We start from the raw sequence: 17,961 nt of genomic DNA on the forward strand, positions 1-17,961 counted from the left end.
CCCCCAATATTAGCAAAACTGACACCAAGATCCCTTTCTTCACAGAAAGGCAGGCATTCGGGACAAGCTACAAAATCCCGTGCCAATCAGGTACACTCGCGAAGTGATGGCCCAGGCTCTCCGTGGTTTATTTCCCCTTTGACAAGAGTGATTAAGTCCCATTAGCGTCAATGTGAGGAAGGCATGCGTGGCGAGGGGTGGAGGCGCTCCCGCAAAGACAACTGCCGGTGGCACTGGGGCTGCCCAGCAATTAACGCACAACGCGGTGATGGAGACGGCAGCCGCGGGAGAGAAAAAAGCTGGGGAAAAATAATACATATATCAGAGAGAAATGGCAGTTTCAAGCACAAGGAAAGCTCGCCATGTCTTTGGGATTTAATCATGCGTTTTAAAGGGGAATAGAAAGGAGCAGAGGGGAAAAGATGGGCTCTAACCCAAACAGTATCACGAGCGATAAACAAAAGGGATTGGAAATCAGAAGCTCTTCCATAGCAGGCAACAAGCTCCGCAAGTTTCCATCATTTCAGACTCAGTGTTGATAAGGGTCAAGAGGAAAATCCTTACTTTTAGGAATGTTTGCTGTAATCTGTTCCTTGAAAAATGACAGCTATGGAATGAATCGAGTAACTGCTGTGAAAAATCATCTGTTCTGCAAAAGGCAACTGGCAACTTCTCTGCCAGCTGGTATTTAAGAGACTATTTTATGTGAAGAAAAACAAAACATAATTTACAGAATACGTTCATCCAAATTCACCAAAAGGTAAAATACATTTATTTTCTTGACTGTAAATTATTAACAATTTCTCCTCTTAGACGCACAAAAACACTAGTATCACAGCTGATTGGCAATTTCTAAATCTGAAAAATATTCTTAGAAATCACGTGTGCAGATTATCAGTGCCAAAATCCACCATGTGGATCCAAGAGAAAAAACTCATCCACTAGCCTGTTCACCAGTAATCCTTTCAAGTTTATCCCTCAGTGAATACCTACTCAGAGTAGCATACAGGAAGAGACACAGAAAGGGCCAAATTCTTCTGAGAGAGATCCTCAGTGAAACGTGAAAGTAAGTACATACAATTTTAGGACCATTTGTAGCTTCATATTTTGATTTAGTAGTTACCTTCCAATCCACTTAAGAATACCAAGTTTGTCTACTTTGTTCTAAGTAGACAACCTGTATTTTATAAATCAGTCACTGTGTAAATACATCTACCTGGGGAATTATTTACAGCACATAGCGCCTGACATTGCAAATCACTGCTTAGTCTCAGGTTAAAAAAAAAACAAAAACAAAAACAAACAAAACAAAACAGGATTACAAGGGTAAAATTTGCACGTATTAAAACAAATTCACTGTATTTTTATCCTCTAAATATGCAGAAAGAGTGATCTCTATATACACCTACAAAGCACAAATTATACACCTACAAAGCACAAATTAAAAATCTGGTCACATAAATATTTATTTTACAGTTCCACTAACAGCAGAAGTTTATTCCACAAGCTGTTGATCAGACGTTCAAGCTTGATCTCAGAAGCATAATGCAGAGAGGGACATGTAATCTCTATTCGAACCAAACTGCACATCCAACTAATGTACTGAGATAAATTCTGGTCCTGCAAATATGTATTTACAAGAACACCCAACGGAACTGGCCAAGAATGTCAACAGAAGCTCTATTTATTGACTTATGCTAAGTGCCCACAAGAAAAAAATCTGCTTATCTTTATTGATAACATGCTTAGAAATTCAGAGGAACTGGACCATGCCTACCACTTCTATTCAATATCACTCCCCAGGCCCACCTTAGCTACTCAGATGATTTGACTACAGCTGCAGAGCAAGTGGGAGAATAGTCCAAGTCACAAGCGCAAGCTATTATCTTTCTGCTTTAGCAAACATACAAAAATTAACTTCATTTATAGTGGTTAGCAACAGGAATTTTTGAAACGTCTTATCTCACCAGGCCCTTATTCACAGCAAAAAGACTTCTGTTTTGTCAGCTAAACTGGATCAAATAATGTTTGACAAACAAGAGTCTTCACCGTAAAAATTAAGTGGCTTACTGAGAGCACCCATTTAATTTAAAGAATTAGACTTGTTTCTAATACCTATGGAATAACAGATTTAACTTAAAGCACGTGCTTACAGTTTTTATAATGTGAGATGCTTTCATAATTAAAAAAAAATACTTCAGCTGCTTTTTGCAATCTTTCTCTAAACTTGTATAATCAATTCAGCTTCGTTAATATTTCACGCACTCTACCTTATTGAGGTTTCCTCTTATTCCAAACACGGAAACACCGCTGATTGATAGAAATCAGATGCCTAGACAGAAGCTCAGATCAGTGTTTAGTAAGCATCCCCATTTTGAGAAACACACTTTATAAAGCGGACTTTAATTCCATCTAAAGCCAAACTAATTTAAATTTCAGTAGAACTACTATCTGTGTTAGCCTTTTCCCTACTCTGCCCAATCAGGTCACCTTAATGGTAGCATTCAGTCAGTCTTTCTCTTGGCTTATTCTCAAAAAAACTCTAGTTGTACCAGGTAGGTATATTCTCAAATATTTTAAAGCTCACCCAAGAACTGTATCTCACGAATCACACTAGTGGATGTTCAATATGCGTTTTACTGTTCACATGCTTTAAAACTGATAAAAGTCATAAAACTAAAAGCTTGTAGTAAATTAGATATAAAGAAATGCAATTACTCATACATATTTGGTAAGAGCTACTTTTTAATTCAACTGGGTAGACAAAAATGAACGTATTTCTCCACAAATGCTACTTCAGAAAAATCCTCCCTATCAGAAAATATTCTACGTATGATGTCACTGTGATTTCACTACATTGACCTGGTGTTTCACATGAGTGCAAAGTAATAAATTTCCAAACCAAACATGCTAAAATAAAATTTGATTACCTATTTCTTCATCTCTCAGCTGAAGCTACTCAGCAGTAACCAGTTTACTATCAACATTCCTATTAACTTTTAAGATGTTTTGTCTTCCCATCATCCTACACACAGCCCCTCAGAACATAAATGCACAAAGACTGATTCAGCATTGGGCACCACTGACAGGTGAGGGGCAGATGGGCTAGCAACCTTTTTTTTTCAAGCCAAATCTATTCTTAGTTATACTATCAAGGTAAAACTAACAACCCTATCTTAATCTATAATTTTCTACTGTGTTTACAATAAAGAATTAAGGAGAAGAAACTTCATATAAGAACCTTCAATTGTATCTCAGAGGGTTGTTTTAGCAACTGATTTGACTAATTAATGCTGTTTACACACCAAGTTTGCTGGAGTTTTTTTGCTTTAAGAAAAGTTGATGTTGGTTTAACTTTGCAACATTAGCATAAGGTACTCTTAAACTGAAGCAAGAACGTGTAAAGGCGGCAATGCCTCGTTTAACTAAACTGATCTCTAAACCTACTTAATTTAATCACTACACTTTTCTTGTGTACACAAGGCCTTTGTGTTACCGCAGCCTCTTGAAAAGGTATAGGCTTCAAGGATACTGGGAGAAGAATGCTTGATGGACCACGCACCCAAAACGAACTGCAGTTTAGGTACACAAGGGTTTGTTTGATTACTCCCCCCTAACCAGCTTGCCCTATACTAACAGCTGTTAGGACAGTCATATTTGCATGACAAGGAAGAAGAGTTTTTTAACCATTCTGTGTGTAGGATGAGAAGAAACAGATACCCATTTTGCCACCACACTGAACTAAAACATTATCATTTAGGCAAGCCATGGCTGGATAGACTAATATTTTTTCCAACACCTGTGCAGGCATCACATGAACACACACACACAGAGAAAAAAATAAAGGCGTTACTCAGCGAAAAATTTACATTTAGCAAAAGGGATTTCATTTGCCACAGTCTACGCCTAAGCAAAGCGAACAAAGAATATCTACGTGAAAGCAAACTTCATGTACAAGCAATCTGCATAACGAGCTTTTCTCCAGTAGCACTTGCCTTTTTCTGTATAATAAAAGCCTATGCGGATGACAGTACACACGCTCCTGTTATAATGCCTTGGGAGAAAACCATAATTCAGTGAGGCTGGGCCCCACCTCACTTCCTTCACTGACAGGTGCCTGACAATCCTTGTGCCGAGGGCATGCAGCTGTGGCTTCCCCTCTCCTCCTGGGAGAGTTAACACTATCCTCACCAGCCACTGGACAACCCATATGTCTTGTAAAGAACTCTATACACCTCCTTCCCATGTAATTTGTCTCTTGGGAGGTCTCTAATTTCTTAGCCTTTTGAATCTCACAGTGTTTTCCTTCCAGGTTGCTCTATACCCTCCTTTCCAATCCCTTTTATAGCTTCTTCAGATTTTTATATTTGTGTAAAATATGAGAGATGGCTTCGTTAATCTATTGGTTTCTCCCTTACTATTCTATTCCCTTACTTTTATTTTCACATCCAGATCAACAAACATCAAAGTGAGATTTTTCTCTCCTTTTTTCCTATTTTATACCTCCCATTCCTGTGTCTATTCTCTCTCAGATTTTTCTCTCCTGCCTTTGATTTTTCCCCTTTCACCTCACCTTCCTTGCTTGCCTGGTAATCAATAACAACATCTAGATTCCCTAACAGCAGAGGGGGAACCTCCCTTCTTCATCCAGGAAACAAATCTGATTTAAGTGTAAGGAGACACATAAAATACAGTTGAGCACCTGCACAAGTTAGACATGGGCACAAATCCCAATTCTTTTTGCTATACCAGATCACACCAATTATTAACAAAGTACATTCCTGCCTTACATGCCTCTTCTCTTCCACTTTCCAACAGAGATTTTCAGAGGCAAGAGACAATTTCCTCTGGTATACACCAATACTATACTTGGCTCTACATGAAAACTGAACATTTAAAAAAAACTAGGCAAAACCCTCACATTTTTCTTCTAAAGCATTAATCCATGAAATACATAAAGTGTTTTCTGTGTGTCATGGCTGCCTCATTTGTCTTTGTTTCTAAAACTGACCTGCATCAAGAAGGGAAGATGTAGCCAACTAGAAAATGAAGCTACCTGGGACACATGGACAACATCTACCTAAATTACAGATTATGTAGATTCAATACATCTACAAATATGCACAAATTACATACAGTTCTGTAAATTAGTGCATGGAAGAGTCCCAAAGTGATAGAGGGTATACTAGCAAACTGCTGGGAAGTTTCCTGGTGTGAAACTGGTCCATCACAACCAGCACCGTGCTTGAGCAGCTCCCAGGAAGGATGGGGCAGTTGAAACAACCCTTAGCCCACGGCCAAGGGTAGGCAGCTCAGATAGAGCCACAATTGTTGGAGAGAGACAAAATTTACTAGCACAGACACTGGCCACTCCACCACAGCTCGCCGCAGTGTTCAGGGACTTTTTAGGCACACAGATACAGCCAAAGAGATTCCCAAAGGATTTGACATAATTTTCCCCAAGTTTTCCTATTTTGCCACCTTATCCTACATCAACTCAACGCCGGAGGCTCTATCACTGGGAGTGCTCAGAGCTATCATGCTACCAATACCTTCCTGGTGTGGCTGGGAAATCTCCTCCTTGCTATCTGCAGACTATCCCTTACAGCTGAGACAATCAACAAACTTTTGCAAAAAGATGAAAAGCTAGTAGAACTTTTATTACCTCCTGCGTGATTTCATTTATAAAGCACACACGCAAAACACAGTCCTTTTGCTAGAGGGAAAAATCCTGGTTCACTTTTGGCTCTCTCTGAACTCCACACCCGCCTCTGGTGTCAGCCGTGGTCGTGGGCGTTCAGTTTGATCCAGGGTTTGGCGTCGACCTTCTATAGCTCTTCAGTACTAGTGTGTTTGGATAAAGTATTTTCCATCATCTTATTATTGCTCTGACATACTCATTTAGCTTTTTACATAAGCAAACTCTCATTTACTTTAATTTACTGCCAGAGTAAAGAACTCAAGAGTTTGGACTATTATTTGTTTATTTGACCTGATCTCTTGCCATACATGGGCAAAGCACTCTACAGATAAGCACATCATGCCCTAAACAGGCCAAGGGGCTAGGCAGTAAGAGATTTTCTTGCTTTCGCACTTGATTTCACACATGTGGCATGTTGTTTTCTTTTGTGACAATATTTTGTGTCTGTATGTAGTTACAAGGCATTTTTTTTTGTTGTGCAAAGCTGGTTCTCAAGCAGAGTTCAGAGCTGAGGAAGGAGGGGGTTCTGAGAAACTAGGAGGAGGACGAGGGAGCCTTGAGCCACTAGGGAAGTAATTTCAAGAATATTGGAGAAATATCACACTTATGGAAGGACTAAAAGGACAAAAAAAAGAAAAGAAACAAAGAAATCCAAACCCTGTTTTGTAACTTGCATAACACATCTTTGTCTCTTTAAGAGACAAACATATAAAAGCAGAAAACCACAGCATTTGTATGTGAGCTCCATTTACTTCATGAGACCAACTGAAAAGCTATTAATAACATCAATTTTACAGAAACATATCCTTTTCTTGCTGAGAAACTTGTTGGTCTTTTCCTTTATGTTTTTCAGCCAATACACGTGCCCGTAAGACCAACATAACTTGTAACACAGTTCTGCTCTATATCAGAGACCTGAGTATCTGAGTGAGCATCCAGGTATATGCTGTATTTTCAGACAGCAGTGGAAGCGAAGATTTTTGGAATAAAGTACACAGCAACAGTGACATCTTTCATAGAAGCTTGGATTCCCACCTAGAACCAGTGCTGGAATACCGCCACGAGAACTGTAAATATCCTTTGTGCTTATAGGGCCAGATCTCCCAAAGCAGCTCCTAACACGGTCCCTGAAAGAAACATTTTGTGTGCGCCAGAATTTCCATTTCTGTCAATAGCAACATATCAGCATATGCACTGAGTCACTGGAGATGATCTCCCAGGCCAGACATCCATCCATACAAATATAAAATTTTCCTGGGCAAAGTTTGCAAGAGATCATTTTTTCAGATGGAGTGCAAGACACATTTCATTTGAAGCCCTCAGGTACTTTAGAAACAAAACCATTTTAAAGAGGTCCTGTTTTTATCCCTGTATTGGCATGAATAAGGTACAATAAATAACTAGGATAAGATTATACACAAAGTACTTCACAGCAAAAACAAAGCCGTGGGAAGGCTGGTTTTCTCTCTTTGAGCCTTCAACCATTATCCAAGCAAGCGCCTTCTTCTCAATGTTATTCTTTTACCGCTATACTGAATTTCTTGGACTCAAGGTAGACATAACTGCAAAGCTATAAATAGCTGTTGTCCAACCGCAAACTTAGTTAAAATCACAAAAAAAAAACAACTCCACTGATACACTTTGCCACCTGCCTAACGATGTCTTTTAGGAAGTATTACATATGTATGCCTATAATGATTTACACTGCAATCCAGTGACACCCCGTATATTAAACATTGATGCTGACCGCCATAAATTTTTATACTGAGTCAGAACAAAAGTATTTAGGACAATGATTCATTAGTTATAAGCAAAACAAAAAAGTCAAAGGACAAATTCTGGCTGTATAGAAGCCAACAGCAAAATTTCTCCAAGCTTTTAAGCGAAGGGTAGAAGTGTAGTAGTAAATGGACCTCTGACCAGAGCTTCTGCTTAACCAGACTATTTGTATACTTTTACCACATTAAGCCGTAATACAAGCCAGTCAGTTTTTACATGAGTGCCCTCCTCAAAAACATCTTCCTCACTTGGAAATAGTTCTTGTCCTCAGGAACTCCAAAAACCTGTCATTTCCACACTTTCTCCAAAAACAAGAGAGGAAACAAATCTTTTCGTTTCACTCCTCCTTCCCTGCCACCAGTGTGGCAAAATCCCCCTCCTGTTGGCTTCCCTATCTGCTGGTGGTTCCTCATGGCAATGCAGGTAACAGACCATCCACCAGCCTTTACTGCTCATGACATTGGCAGGCAGTGGTACTTCAGGACTTACTGGTGGCAGTGATGGCAAGCACCTGTCTGCAATGTTCTGTTTACGGCATGACCAATTGAGTGGAAACTGGGTCACTTCTGAATACAGACGATGACGCAGTAGGGGTATGCAATTGATTCTTGTGACAAAGGGTTCATCAAGTGTTGCGAAGTTTAATTTAAATCCTCAGGGCTTAAATCTGGGAACAAGTTTCCCCTCTGATAAAGGAAGAATTAATTTTCCCCTTTTGTTTTTGGAAAATACGACGGGGGCAGCATCCCAGACAGCTTCCATATACCAGGTACCTTCTTACACTCTCAAATGGACAGAAGGAAGAAGGTATATTTAGGCAGCAACGTACAGAGAGAGAGAGAAGCGATTGCACTGGCAAGAGGCTCACAGCGGAAGCCGGCAGGTCTGCAGACTCCGTTGGGTGCTGATGCAGTGCCCCCACCTGCACTCCTGCTCAGCCTGCCAGGAGTTGCAGGGTGAGAATTTTCTTCCAGCAGCTGCCCCAGGCACACTGGGCACAGTTACCTGGGAGAGCAATAACCAGCTGCCTTCAACTCTCTGAGTCGGTGGGAAATGTTAAAAGCTGACTTAGGCAGATTTGGGAGGTAAGGAATAAAAGATGAACCAGTGCAACACTTCTCCCTGGATTTTGTCTGCCGTGATCACATCATTATGCCTGGAAACACCCTGAATAGCTGATTTGCTAATACATGGTAGAATTTTTTGTTGTTGTTGTTTAAAGCTTAAAAGATTTTTTTAGGCTCCCTAGGCTTTCTCTCCCGTAGAGGCAGCGGAATATTGCATTCTAATGATTTTCGTGATCAAAGGAAAACACTTATGTGTTCACGGTTGTTTTTGAAAATGAAAGGGAGATAAAATTAAAAACCAACAATCTTCCACATACGATTCTGCTGGAAATCTCTCCAGTTTACACAACAGATAGGAGAAAGCAAAAAGTACTAGTGGAATATAAGAAACGGTTGTTTGAAAGGAAAACAAGAGCTTGTGTGGATGGCATGCTTCATTAAACAGATAACCTAAAGATTTTTATTTTTCAGCATATTAAATGACTTTTTTTGTTCAATAATCTTTTTCACTATTAAAGTTATTGAAAAGCTTTTACATTATAAGTTGTCAGCATTCTATATGGTAAAAAAAACCGCTAACTCAATGGGAGGCTGTCATAAATGTCAGTGCTAGGCAGACACTGGACTTTTTTTTTTTTCCCCCCTACAATTCAGTAAATTCTCAGTATGTCAAAATGTACATTACAAGAGCAGGTGAAAAAAACTATGAGAAAAGCAGTGAATAAATCAATTCATTATGCATCTATTCACTACCAAGTTCTTCCTTCTTCTGTTACCTTCTAAACCTTCTGGTTAAGCTTTACATTTAGTCAGACAAGCTGTCTCCTACAAGTAACGAATATATGGTTTTCACTATGACATAATGCCTTTCGATACACAAGCACTACACAACTACAATTACATTTTCACTAGCTACATGATAAGGGAAGCTTTGATTGTGCTTTCTGCAAAAAATCCATGGATAAGAGGTTAAAAAAAAAAAAAGATGTGAAATGAAAAGCACATTTGAAAGTGAAATACATAAGTAAGCAGACAGTCATGTATGTGTGATTTTTTTTCTATATAATGCAGTGTGCTGGTTAGCAACTTAATCAGCTGAGATTATTCAGCATCAATAACCCCTATTATGAGTTGTGATTTTTTTTTTTTAAATTAAAAGTCCTTAACTAACAGGACAAGTATGAAATTACTGAATAAAAATTAACAAGAGTTTTTTAATAAATCCAATTTCACATGTATTCATAAGCACTTCATAAGCTTTGTTCTGTAACTAAAAAGACTTTAATTTGAAAAGTTCATCAGATAAAAAAATATTTTCCTTAGCCCTTGTGACATATTTAATTTTTATAGATCTGTTGGTTTGGGGTTTTTTTTAAGTAATGTATACAGCTCTAGGTTAAATCATTGGACACCTGTGAGGGAGGAAGAACAAAGGAACACTCAAAGCCGCAGGGAATTGCCATATTCTCCATTTCAGCAGCGAGATAAACTACTGGAAGATTCTGACCGAGATGCAGAATAGCACCTGCATCCAACCCCATACCCTCAGAAAATCAGTGAGTTTTTCACTTGCAATTGTGGGTGCTGAATTGGGGCCTAAAGAAGAAACTGCAGAATAAAAGAGCAGATGGAAACCCCAGAAGAGCAGATGAAGAACTGCCAAGAGTGACTGAGGTGAAACACAGCCAAATATTTTTATCAACTCCTAAAACAAGACATTCTTGGTGGTGAGATCAGAAGCTGAGCAATCACACCAAATTATGCTTCAACCTGAGATGAAAATTTTAATTTTGTTCTTCCGGCCAGTATAAACAAGAAAATAAAAGAAAAATGTAATAGGAACTTTCTAAATATAGCCAACAAACCTAGGGACAACCTTGTAACTTACAAGCTCTGGAAGGGAAATCCATCTGAAAGAAAATAATACTGGATATAAAGGGGAGATGCTACACAGCAATTTTGTTTCATGGAGATAAGCGTGGCTTGCAAGATGAAAGTTACTTATCTGTTATTGTTTTATGGAGTGTTTGTTGTGCTGATGGAAGGCAAAGGTCAGATCTACACTAAAGCAACTTTAGCTGATTATTCAGAAGTCAGGGTTCAAGTTTTTATTGCTGGGGTTTCTATTAACAAGCCTGCCTCTTGGGCAAACTGAAAGGTGATGTCCTGTTCCAGACTACTGGTGCACCACCAGTCTGGCTCCGTGAGGTGCACTCCTGGGAAAGGTGTCTGTGATGGGCTGAGAGGGCAATAAAAGCTTTCAGGGACTGTTCAGGAAGCAGCGTGCCTGATCAAAAAACCTAGTCTCTCCAAATTTCCATTCACCAAATGCAAAAATAAGAGACTGAGTTCTGGCAATTTCCCCAAGAGAGGAGGAGACAGAAATCCTGGGATTCATTAAAGACCTCTGCTAAGTATTTTAACAGGCAGATCTAAAAAGGGTCTGTAGACAAAGGGGTTTTTCAATTTAAAAAAAAAAAAAAAAAAACCACAACAAAAACCAAACATACATATTGTCCTGAGTGAGAACAAGGAGGACGAGTGTGGAAGACAAGATATGTATCTTTGAAAGTGAGGAACTCTAACGCTCCCTTTTGAGCCTAAAACTATCTGGAAAAGCGATCAAACCATCAGAAGGGACCTGTGTGTTTTAGAGTATGGCATTTGTACCAAAACCTGTCCCTGACATGCAAAAAGAATGACCGGCTGTGTGGGGGACCATTTAATTGGGCTATAATGAATTTTAACTTCTCTAGGAATTACCCAACAACCGCACAGCAAAGGCATCGTTCCTTTTTTCCCGCTTCCATCCAGCTCCTCGCTCTCCTACAGCTGGTCCCAACATGTTGCTCAGTCCAAAAAAAGCCCAGGCGTTGAGAGGCAGAACAACAGGAATTCTCTTCCCATGGTGCCAAGCCTTTGGAGTCCCCCACAAGCCCCAGCTTTACAGTGCCTTCTTCTTAGTCCGTCTTAACCACTGTTTATCGGGGAATCGGAGTCCCCAGAGAGCGAGTATTTGCAGTGGGCACTGGCAAGGGGCAGCGCAGGCATTTTGCTTGCTGCTGCTGAAAGCTAAGAACCGCAGCCAGATCTGAGACTAAGACCCTAGATGACAGATATGACACAGAAACAACCAGCTGTTTCATTGTTTTACATTGCACGACATAAAGCAACTGGAAATGGTTTTTAGCCATAAACAGAAGGTCCAACTGGTTAGGATGATTCTTGGGCAGCCCAAAGTGAATATTCAACACTTGAGTGCACATGAGGGTTTGCTGAAAGTGACCTTGATAATGTGGTTGTCTGCCACTTTAAAGCAGAAGCAAAAAATGTATATAGCGAGGGCAATACTGCATATATAGTTAAAGAGGCTGTCCTTTATAATGTGTGCGTAACATAAGCAGTGTGCTTTGGAAAAATCAAAGCAAAAATGAATACACATCAAGCACCTGCAAAATCTGAACTGGTGATTACAATTTTGGGCAGACTATTTGGCACAGACACATTCCTACCAATAAATAAAAATGTGGTTTTGAAGGCAGCTGTATATTGCACTTCACTGGAGAATTTGCTTTCATTCTCCCACAAAATAGTCCATCAATGCATTAGCTCAGTACTAACCATTTTTTTTATGTTTTACATGTTTTATGTTTGGATGAGATACAGCTGACAGCTCATTTTTCCCTTGCAGTCAACTCAATCTCATCCAAACTATTAATGTAATAGAGTTCCAAGACAGATTTGCCAGTGGATGTTAAGTCAATTCCCACTGACTTAGCTGAGGACAAAACTCAGCCCTTAAGCAACAGAAGAAATGTTAACTGGTACAACTACTGAGTACAGAGAGTCTATTTTATCTCTATGAGAAATAGGAATGAAGTAATATATTCAGGAGACCAAGCAATTTCTGTAATGTCCTTGTTACCTTTATCAATGTTTTCACTATGCACTTGCAGTTCACTTTGGTATGGCTTGTTTTGTTATAAAATGAGCTCCTATACCACAAACATATTTCTGCAAGTACAAGTAACTGGATCGAAATAAAGACATACTTTGTTTCCAAGAAAAATATGCATACTATATAGAACAGTAAGCTTTTAAAGCAAGTCATCTTCAAACACGTGTCCTCCAGGCAGATTTTACTACTCTTATTTTAATATTAGCCTGTTTTTTAAACCAGTGAAGTGGCTGGCAAACGCTTCTGCAAGATTTTATCTAGAACAAATAATGACAGCAATTTCCCATTTTTCATTTATATTACCAAATTCCATAAAATCTTCACAATTAAAACTCAAGTTCATGCACTTCTTCAGGTTATGGTTTATCTATCAAACTGTTTCTGTCTCAACATATACTACAGCTATATGTCCCAGCACCCTCAGTTTTAATTGACCTTATGGAGCTCACTGAAATAGAGTGAAGTCTCACTTTGTAACCATGTATGTTCATTTCAATAGAATAAATGCAGCAGACATTTTATAACTAAAACTTGCAAATGTTTTAGTACAATAAGTATCGTAAGTCTAAGCTGATGATCTAAAAAAAAAATTCAAACTGCCACAGCTACCCATATACGTAAGAATTAAAATGCAATGTCATTTATGTAAGCAACAACTGGAATAATATTTTTAGAATTACCCAGTTTCTTACTACTCTGTTAACTTCACTGTTGAACAGAAACTTGACAGCTCCAGTCAGGGCAAACTTCAACAATCTCCCTCAGGCATTCCTCCTTAGGAATATTTTTATCTCAGTTACATTTCTACCAGCCTGTGATGCACTGACGAGCTTTCCTCACAGACATGTCACCGGGTGCATCAATAAATATCACACTTTATTACTAGCTATATTCCAAAAAAAATCAAAACCAACCAATCCATAGGCCAGTCTACATACAGATGCACTGCTCCCTCTCACAAACCTGCAGTACCATGTGTCTACTAAAGATCTACTTCCTCCTACATGAATGTAAGAAAACTGACATGAAGATACTCTGTGCAGGCTTTATTTCACAGAGAATCAGCAACTTCTCTGAAAAAAGCCCACAAACGCAGGAAAGCAAAACCCTCTAAGGTAAACTATAGATGTGATATGATATAATATCATAAGATAAATACGACACATCGAATACAGATATTAAACAGCTAAATAATACAATGATGTGCAATATTGGTAAAACATAACAGGCCAGAGATTGCTTACCCGGCTGAAAGCTAAACATCCAATAATGGACCCAAATCCTTACTCCAAAAGTCAGGATGAAAATAATGTAAATAGTTGAGACAATTTTGCCCTGCTTGTTCATGCAATAGCAGAATTTGTTAGCTTGTATTTTTCTTCCAGAAAGAACATCTACATTTAACTGCAGGAATTCACTTAGATCACAAATGGTGAGAATAGCCTCTCTCACATAAAAATAAAACTACCGGGGGTGGGGAACCCTACAACATGGAAGCAAAATAGTCCTTGCTACAAGAAAACATTATCAAATTTACAATCTTCTATCAGTTACTATTTAAGATAAAAATTGACTACACAACAAATTATTAGAACTACTGACAATATATTACGCTTGTTAACCAAACCTAGCCCTTTGGGTAAAACCAGGGGCAGATTTCGATTGAAGACAACAGAATTGCCTGGCCTTATAATGAAGCTGATTTTGACTCTTCCTGTAACAGCTAGTTTTGCTTCTGCAAGAAGCAAAGCATGAATAACATCAGTACTTTGACTTTGTATACTTGCACTGTATATACTTCAAGGCAACAGTTTGTGTGCTATCCAATTAGTAGTTTTATATTTGGCATAAATATATTTCCATGCTATTACCAAAAGCGTAATTTTATTATTCTTCTCTGAGCAGCAGTTTTAACTAAATCATATACTAGCTTTTAATATTATTTTGTTGTGATTGATTATAAGAGATATGAATATTGAACTGAACTTGAATATTCAAATTTGTTACGTTTAATTACTGATCAAATTTACTGTCCAATGATACAAGTATCCTTAAAATTCAGTTACTGCATACCTCATTCTCACACACACTTTTAAAACCATATACATACAGTTGTATTATATGCAAACATATATTCACACATATATGCACCATTTAGTGTTCCCTCTCCTCGGAGCTCGAAAAAAGTTTTATAAAGGAGGCGAATTTTTTTCATTTATTATGTGGAACTATATGACGCATTTTTAAAATAACCAGAAATTCTTAACTGCGGACACTGACACATTAACAGTACACATTAACATTTCTCCAATATGTTAGTTAAAAATCTTGCATTTTGTGCCACGTGCACAAAGGATGAGGAACAGTCATTGGCATCTCAAGGAACAGTCACTGGCATCTCACCAGTGTCCCCTGGGAACAGCAGGTAGGCACAGGGGTCTCTTCTCCCTCTTCCTCTGAATTGGGAAGAAACATGGAAAAGGATGGCTGGGAGAAAACTGACCCTTAGGGGCAACAGAAAGGGCAAAGCGGTATTGCTGGGGGCGGGGGGGGGAGCAATGGGAACACATGAGATCTCCCAACTTTCAGCTTTCAAAATCAGGACCTTAATATCAAAAAATTGCCATAACAAATGGCAGGCTCCACCTTCCTCCGGCAGCCAACTCTCAGAAAATGCCATCCACTCTGCCTCCCCTCATGCCAAGTCTCAAAACACACGGGTATCAGCGCGAGGATCACTGCTTGTCAGCCAAGGGGAGCTCCTGTCAGAAAGCACTTAGCTGCTTTTACAAAGGCGATGAAGACAGACCAAAGGACCAGTTGACAAGATGGGCATAAGCCAGCAGTCCTGCTTCCCTGAAAGCAACAGCGACCTCGACATCAGGCCTGCACAACACGATTGCATCCACGCAGGCTAAAAAGCTGACAACTCTCTCAGTGGGAGAAATGCTGTTTCACATCACCCTCTCTGATGGTACTCCACGGAAGTCACACCAATTAAGTTTACATTAAAATTCCGGAAAGTCTGATCGAGGGATACACAGTAAAAACTATGAGACAAACTAGCAGGAAAAAAAAACCCCACAAGCTGTTAAGTCTTTCCTGTACTCCTTTCCATGTATCCCCAAAATTTCCAGCTGGACAGCTGCTTGAGAATGAGTCCTTTGAAAGATGACACATACAGACTGCTAACTATGGTGGGTGTTTCCCATCTCCAGCGAATCAAGAACACTTTTCCCCCCGGACGCATATGGCAAAACAAGCCAAAAATTATTAAATGCCGTCCCAGTATCTCTTCTGTTATAGAGAAAGGCTATTGGGAAATGGTGTACATTTCTCCAAGTTTCCTTTGAGTCAGCTGTGAGCTTCTTACATGCCAAATGTAGTTAAAATAGAAAGTACAGAATTTGACAGTAACAACTGAACCAAAAGTTTGGTGCTCCAGCTTTAATTTATATCAGAGTTAAGATACGATTCTGAATGTTTTGGGGTTTAATATGTATGTAAAAGAAAATGTACCAAAGACAACAAATAAAAAAAGACAAAAATTATTAAAAAAAAATCTTCTTCTGTACATAGAAGATGACAGATGCACCATATGCTGAAACAACACTTCATAGGATGTCTGCAACTTATGTTTTGTTCTTTCTTAAGAGGCATACAAAAAGCTTTATTATGCTATTTTTATACTTTATAATAAAACTGTATTTAGTACTTCAGTATGTATACCAATTCATGTGGTAAAACTTTTGGAAAAAAAACCCAGAAAATTAGTTATTGAATGGAAATGCATAAGCATTTTTACTTTTAAATGTGTCTTTGGTACTTTTTGTAAGGCACACTACACTATTTTAATTGTAGTAGAATCATTTTTCCAATATGAAAACCCTAACATACTTCAATTCTTTAACATCCCTTAATTCTCATGGAAGTTTATATTAACAAACATCAAAACATCTACCGCTCTCTATCAAAAAAAAAAAAAAAAAAATCTCAAAACGTACAAAAGGACACCTAAAGCATTGCAGCACTGACGGAAAGGTTGGGTCTGCCTTGCTACTGCAGGCTTTCTAAAATTGGCTCCACTGGCCCCTAGGAACTGCAGCAAGTACCCTCCAGGCTCAGGGGGGAGCTGCAGGATTTATTCCCTAGCACGGCGTGGCATGCAGCCAGAGGAGTCATTTAGCGGAGTTTTTGGCCAAGCAGGAAAGTGTTCCATTTCTTCTGCCATTCATTGAGACCCACGAGGAAACTGAGACAGGAAGCCAGGCTTCCAGATAATAGGAGTGTTCCTAATGATGTCCTTTGGCTCACAGCGCAGAACAGTTCCTCTATGCTCCCCCTTGCTACATCATCTTCTCTCTATATAATTTCCCACTGTAGAGGGGGAACAGCAACAAAAGCATTTTAAATGAGTTTTCCTTTGCATCCAATCAAAGGACCCAGTTAAATTGTATGGATTATCTGCTTCTGTAAGGTGTATGAACAGCAACTAGCTGTTTCTTAAAAACAGCTATTTACGCTTGGAAATTAGTCTAGCGTAGTGCCACTTTGGAAAGAATCCTCCATTGCAATGCCTACATATATATATATTTTAAAACTTCACAAAACACCAAAAAACTAATGACACCCCAACTACCTGATTACCTCTTGCCTCCAATGTAATGGACTGTTGGAAAAACATACCTCCAGTAAGTCTCAGTAAAGTGGCCCTAAATATCGTTCTTCCTCAGGTTCAAATTCTGACCTCATTAAGGTGAATGTCACCATGCCATTCATCTCATTAGAAGTAACAAGAGATCCTGAGAGGGACTGCAGTCTGGGTGAAGAATTCAACCTTATAAGTTGCAGCACGTAAACATAATGCATTTAGTATTCCTGCATAAACGTGCCAGGAAACACAAATCAGATAAAAAATGAAGACACTACTTTATGATAAAGGAAAAAAATACCTTCATTGGCTGCTGTGCATCCCTGCCCTGGGCATAGTTCCCTACTGTACAGTCCAAGCCATGGCCCACTTAACACAATCCATAGCCTGTAACGCACCATTAATGCAGGCTCTTCCACATCCCACCTACGGGATCTGCTGTAGGAATGATGGTCCAAAGAGATGAAACTCAAAGTTTGCAAGGAAAGTAACTATCTTTTCTTTGACCAACCTTACAAAAAGAAAAAGTCTAACAAACTTTCAGAGACGCAATCTCTATAAGCCATGGCATTTTACCAGGTGGAAGACCCACTGAACAATCCACAGCAGTGTGTGAAAGCAAACCCAAAAGATCTGTGCGAGAACAATTAATCCATGTTTAACTGAATGACATGTTGGAACAAAATACCACTAGGAATTTTGATATGTATATCATTGTTTTAATTAAAATTTACTGCCTTAGCAGCAGCTAAATACAGAGAGTATATGATCTGCAGTCAAAATGCACTCACAAAAGTTTCTGCTG

General features: G+C 39.0%; 1 protein-coding gene across 1 annotated transcript in view; it reads right to left on the reverse strand.

Moving 5' to 3' along the window:
• LOC104077104 (tolloid-like protein 1) overlaps positions 1-11,392 on the reverse strand; it is a gene marked incomplete at its 3' end in the record, with an annotated part of 81,436 nt that extends 70,044 nt beyond the window's left edge. The window contains exon 1 of the mRNA XM_009578220.1: positions 11,311-11,392. Within this exon, the coding sequence (XP_009576515.1) occupies positions 11,311-11,392 (82 nt within the window). The remainder of the gene's footprint in view (positions 1-11,310) is intronic.
• Positions 11,393-17,961: the final 6,569 nt, after the last annotated feature.

The sequence above is a fragment of the Fulmarus glacialis genome, unplaced genomic scaffold, assembly GCF_000690835.1.
Source record: "Fulmarus glacialis isolate BGI_N327 unplaced genomic scaffold, ASM69083v1 scaffold7535, whole genome shotgun sequence".
NCBI classification, from domain to species: Eukaryota; Metazoa; Chordata; class Aves; order Procellariiformes; family Procellariidae; genus Fulmarus; species Fulmarus glacialis.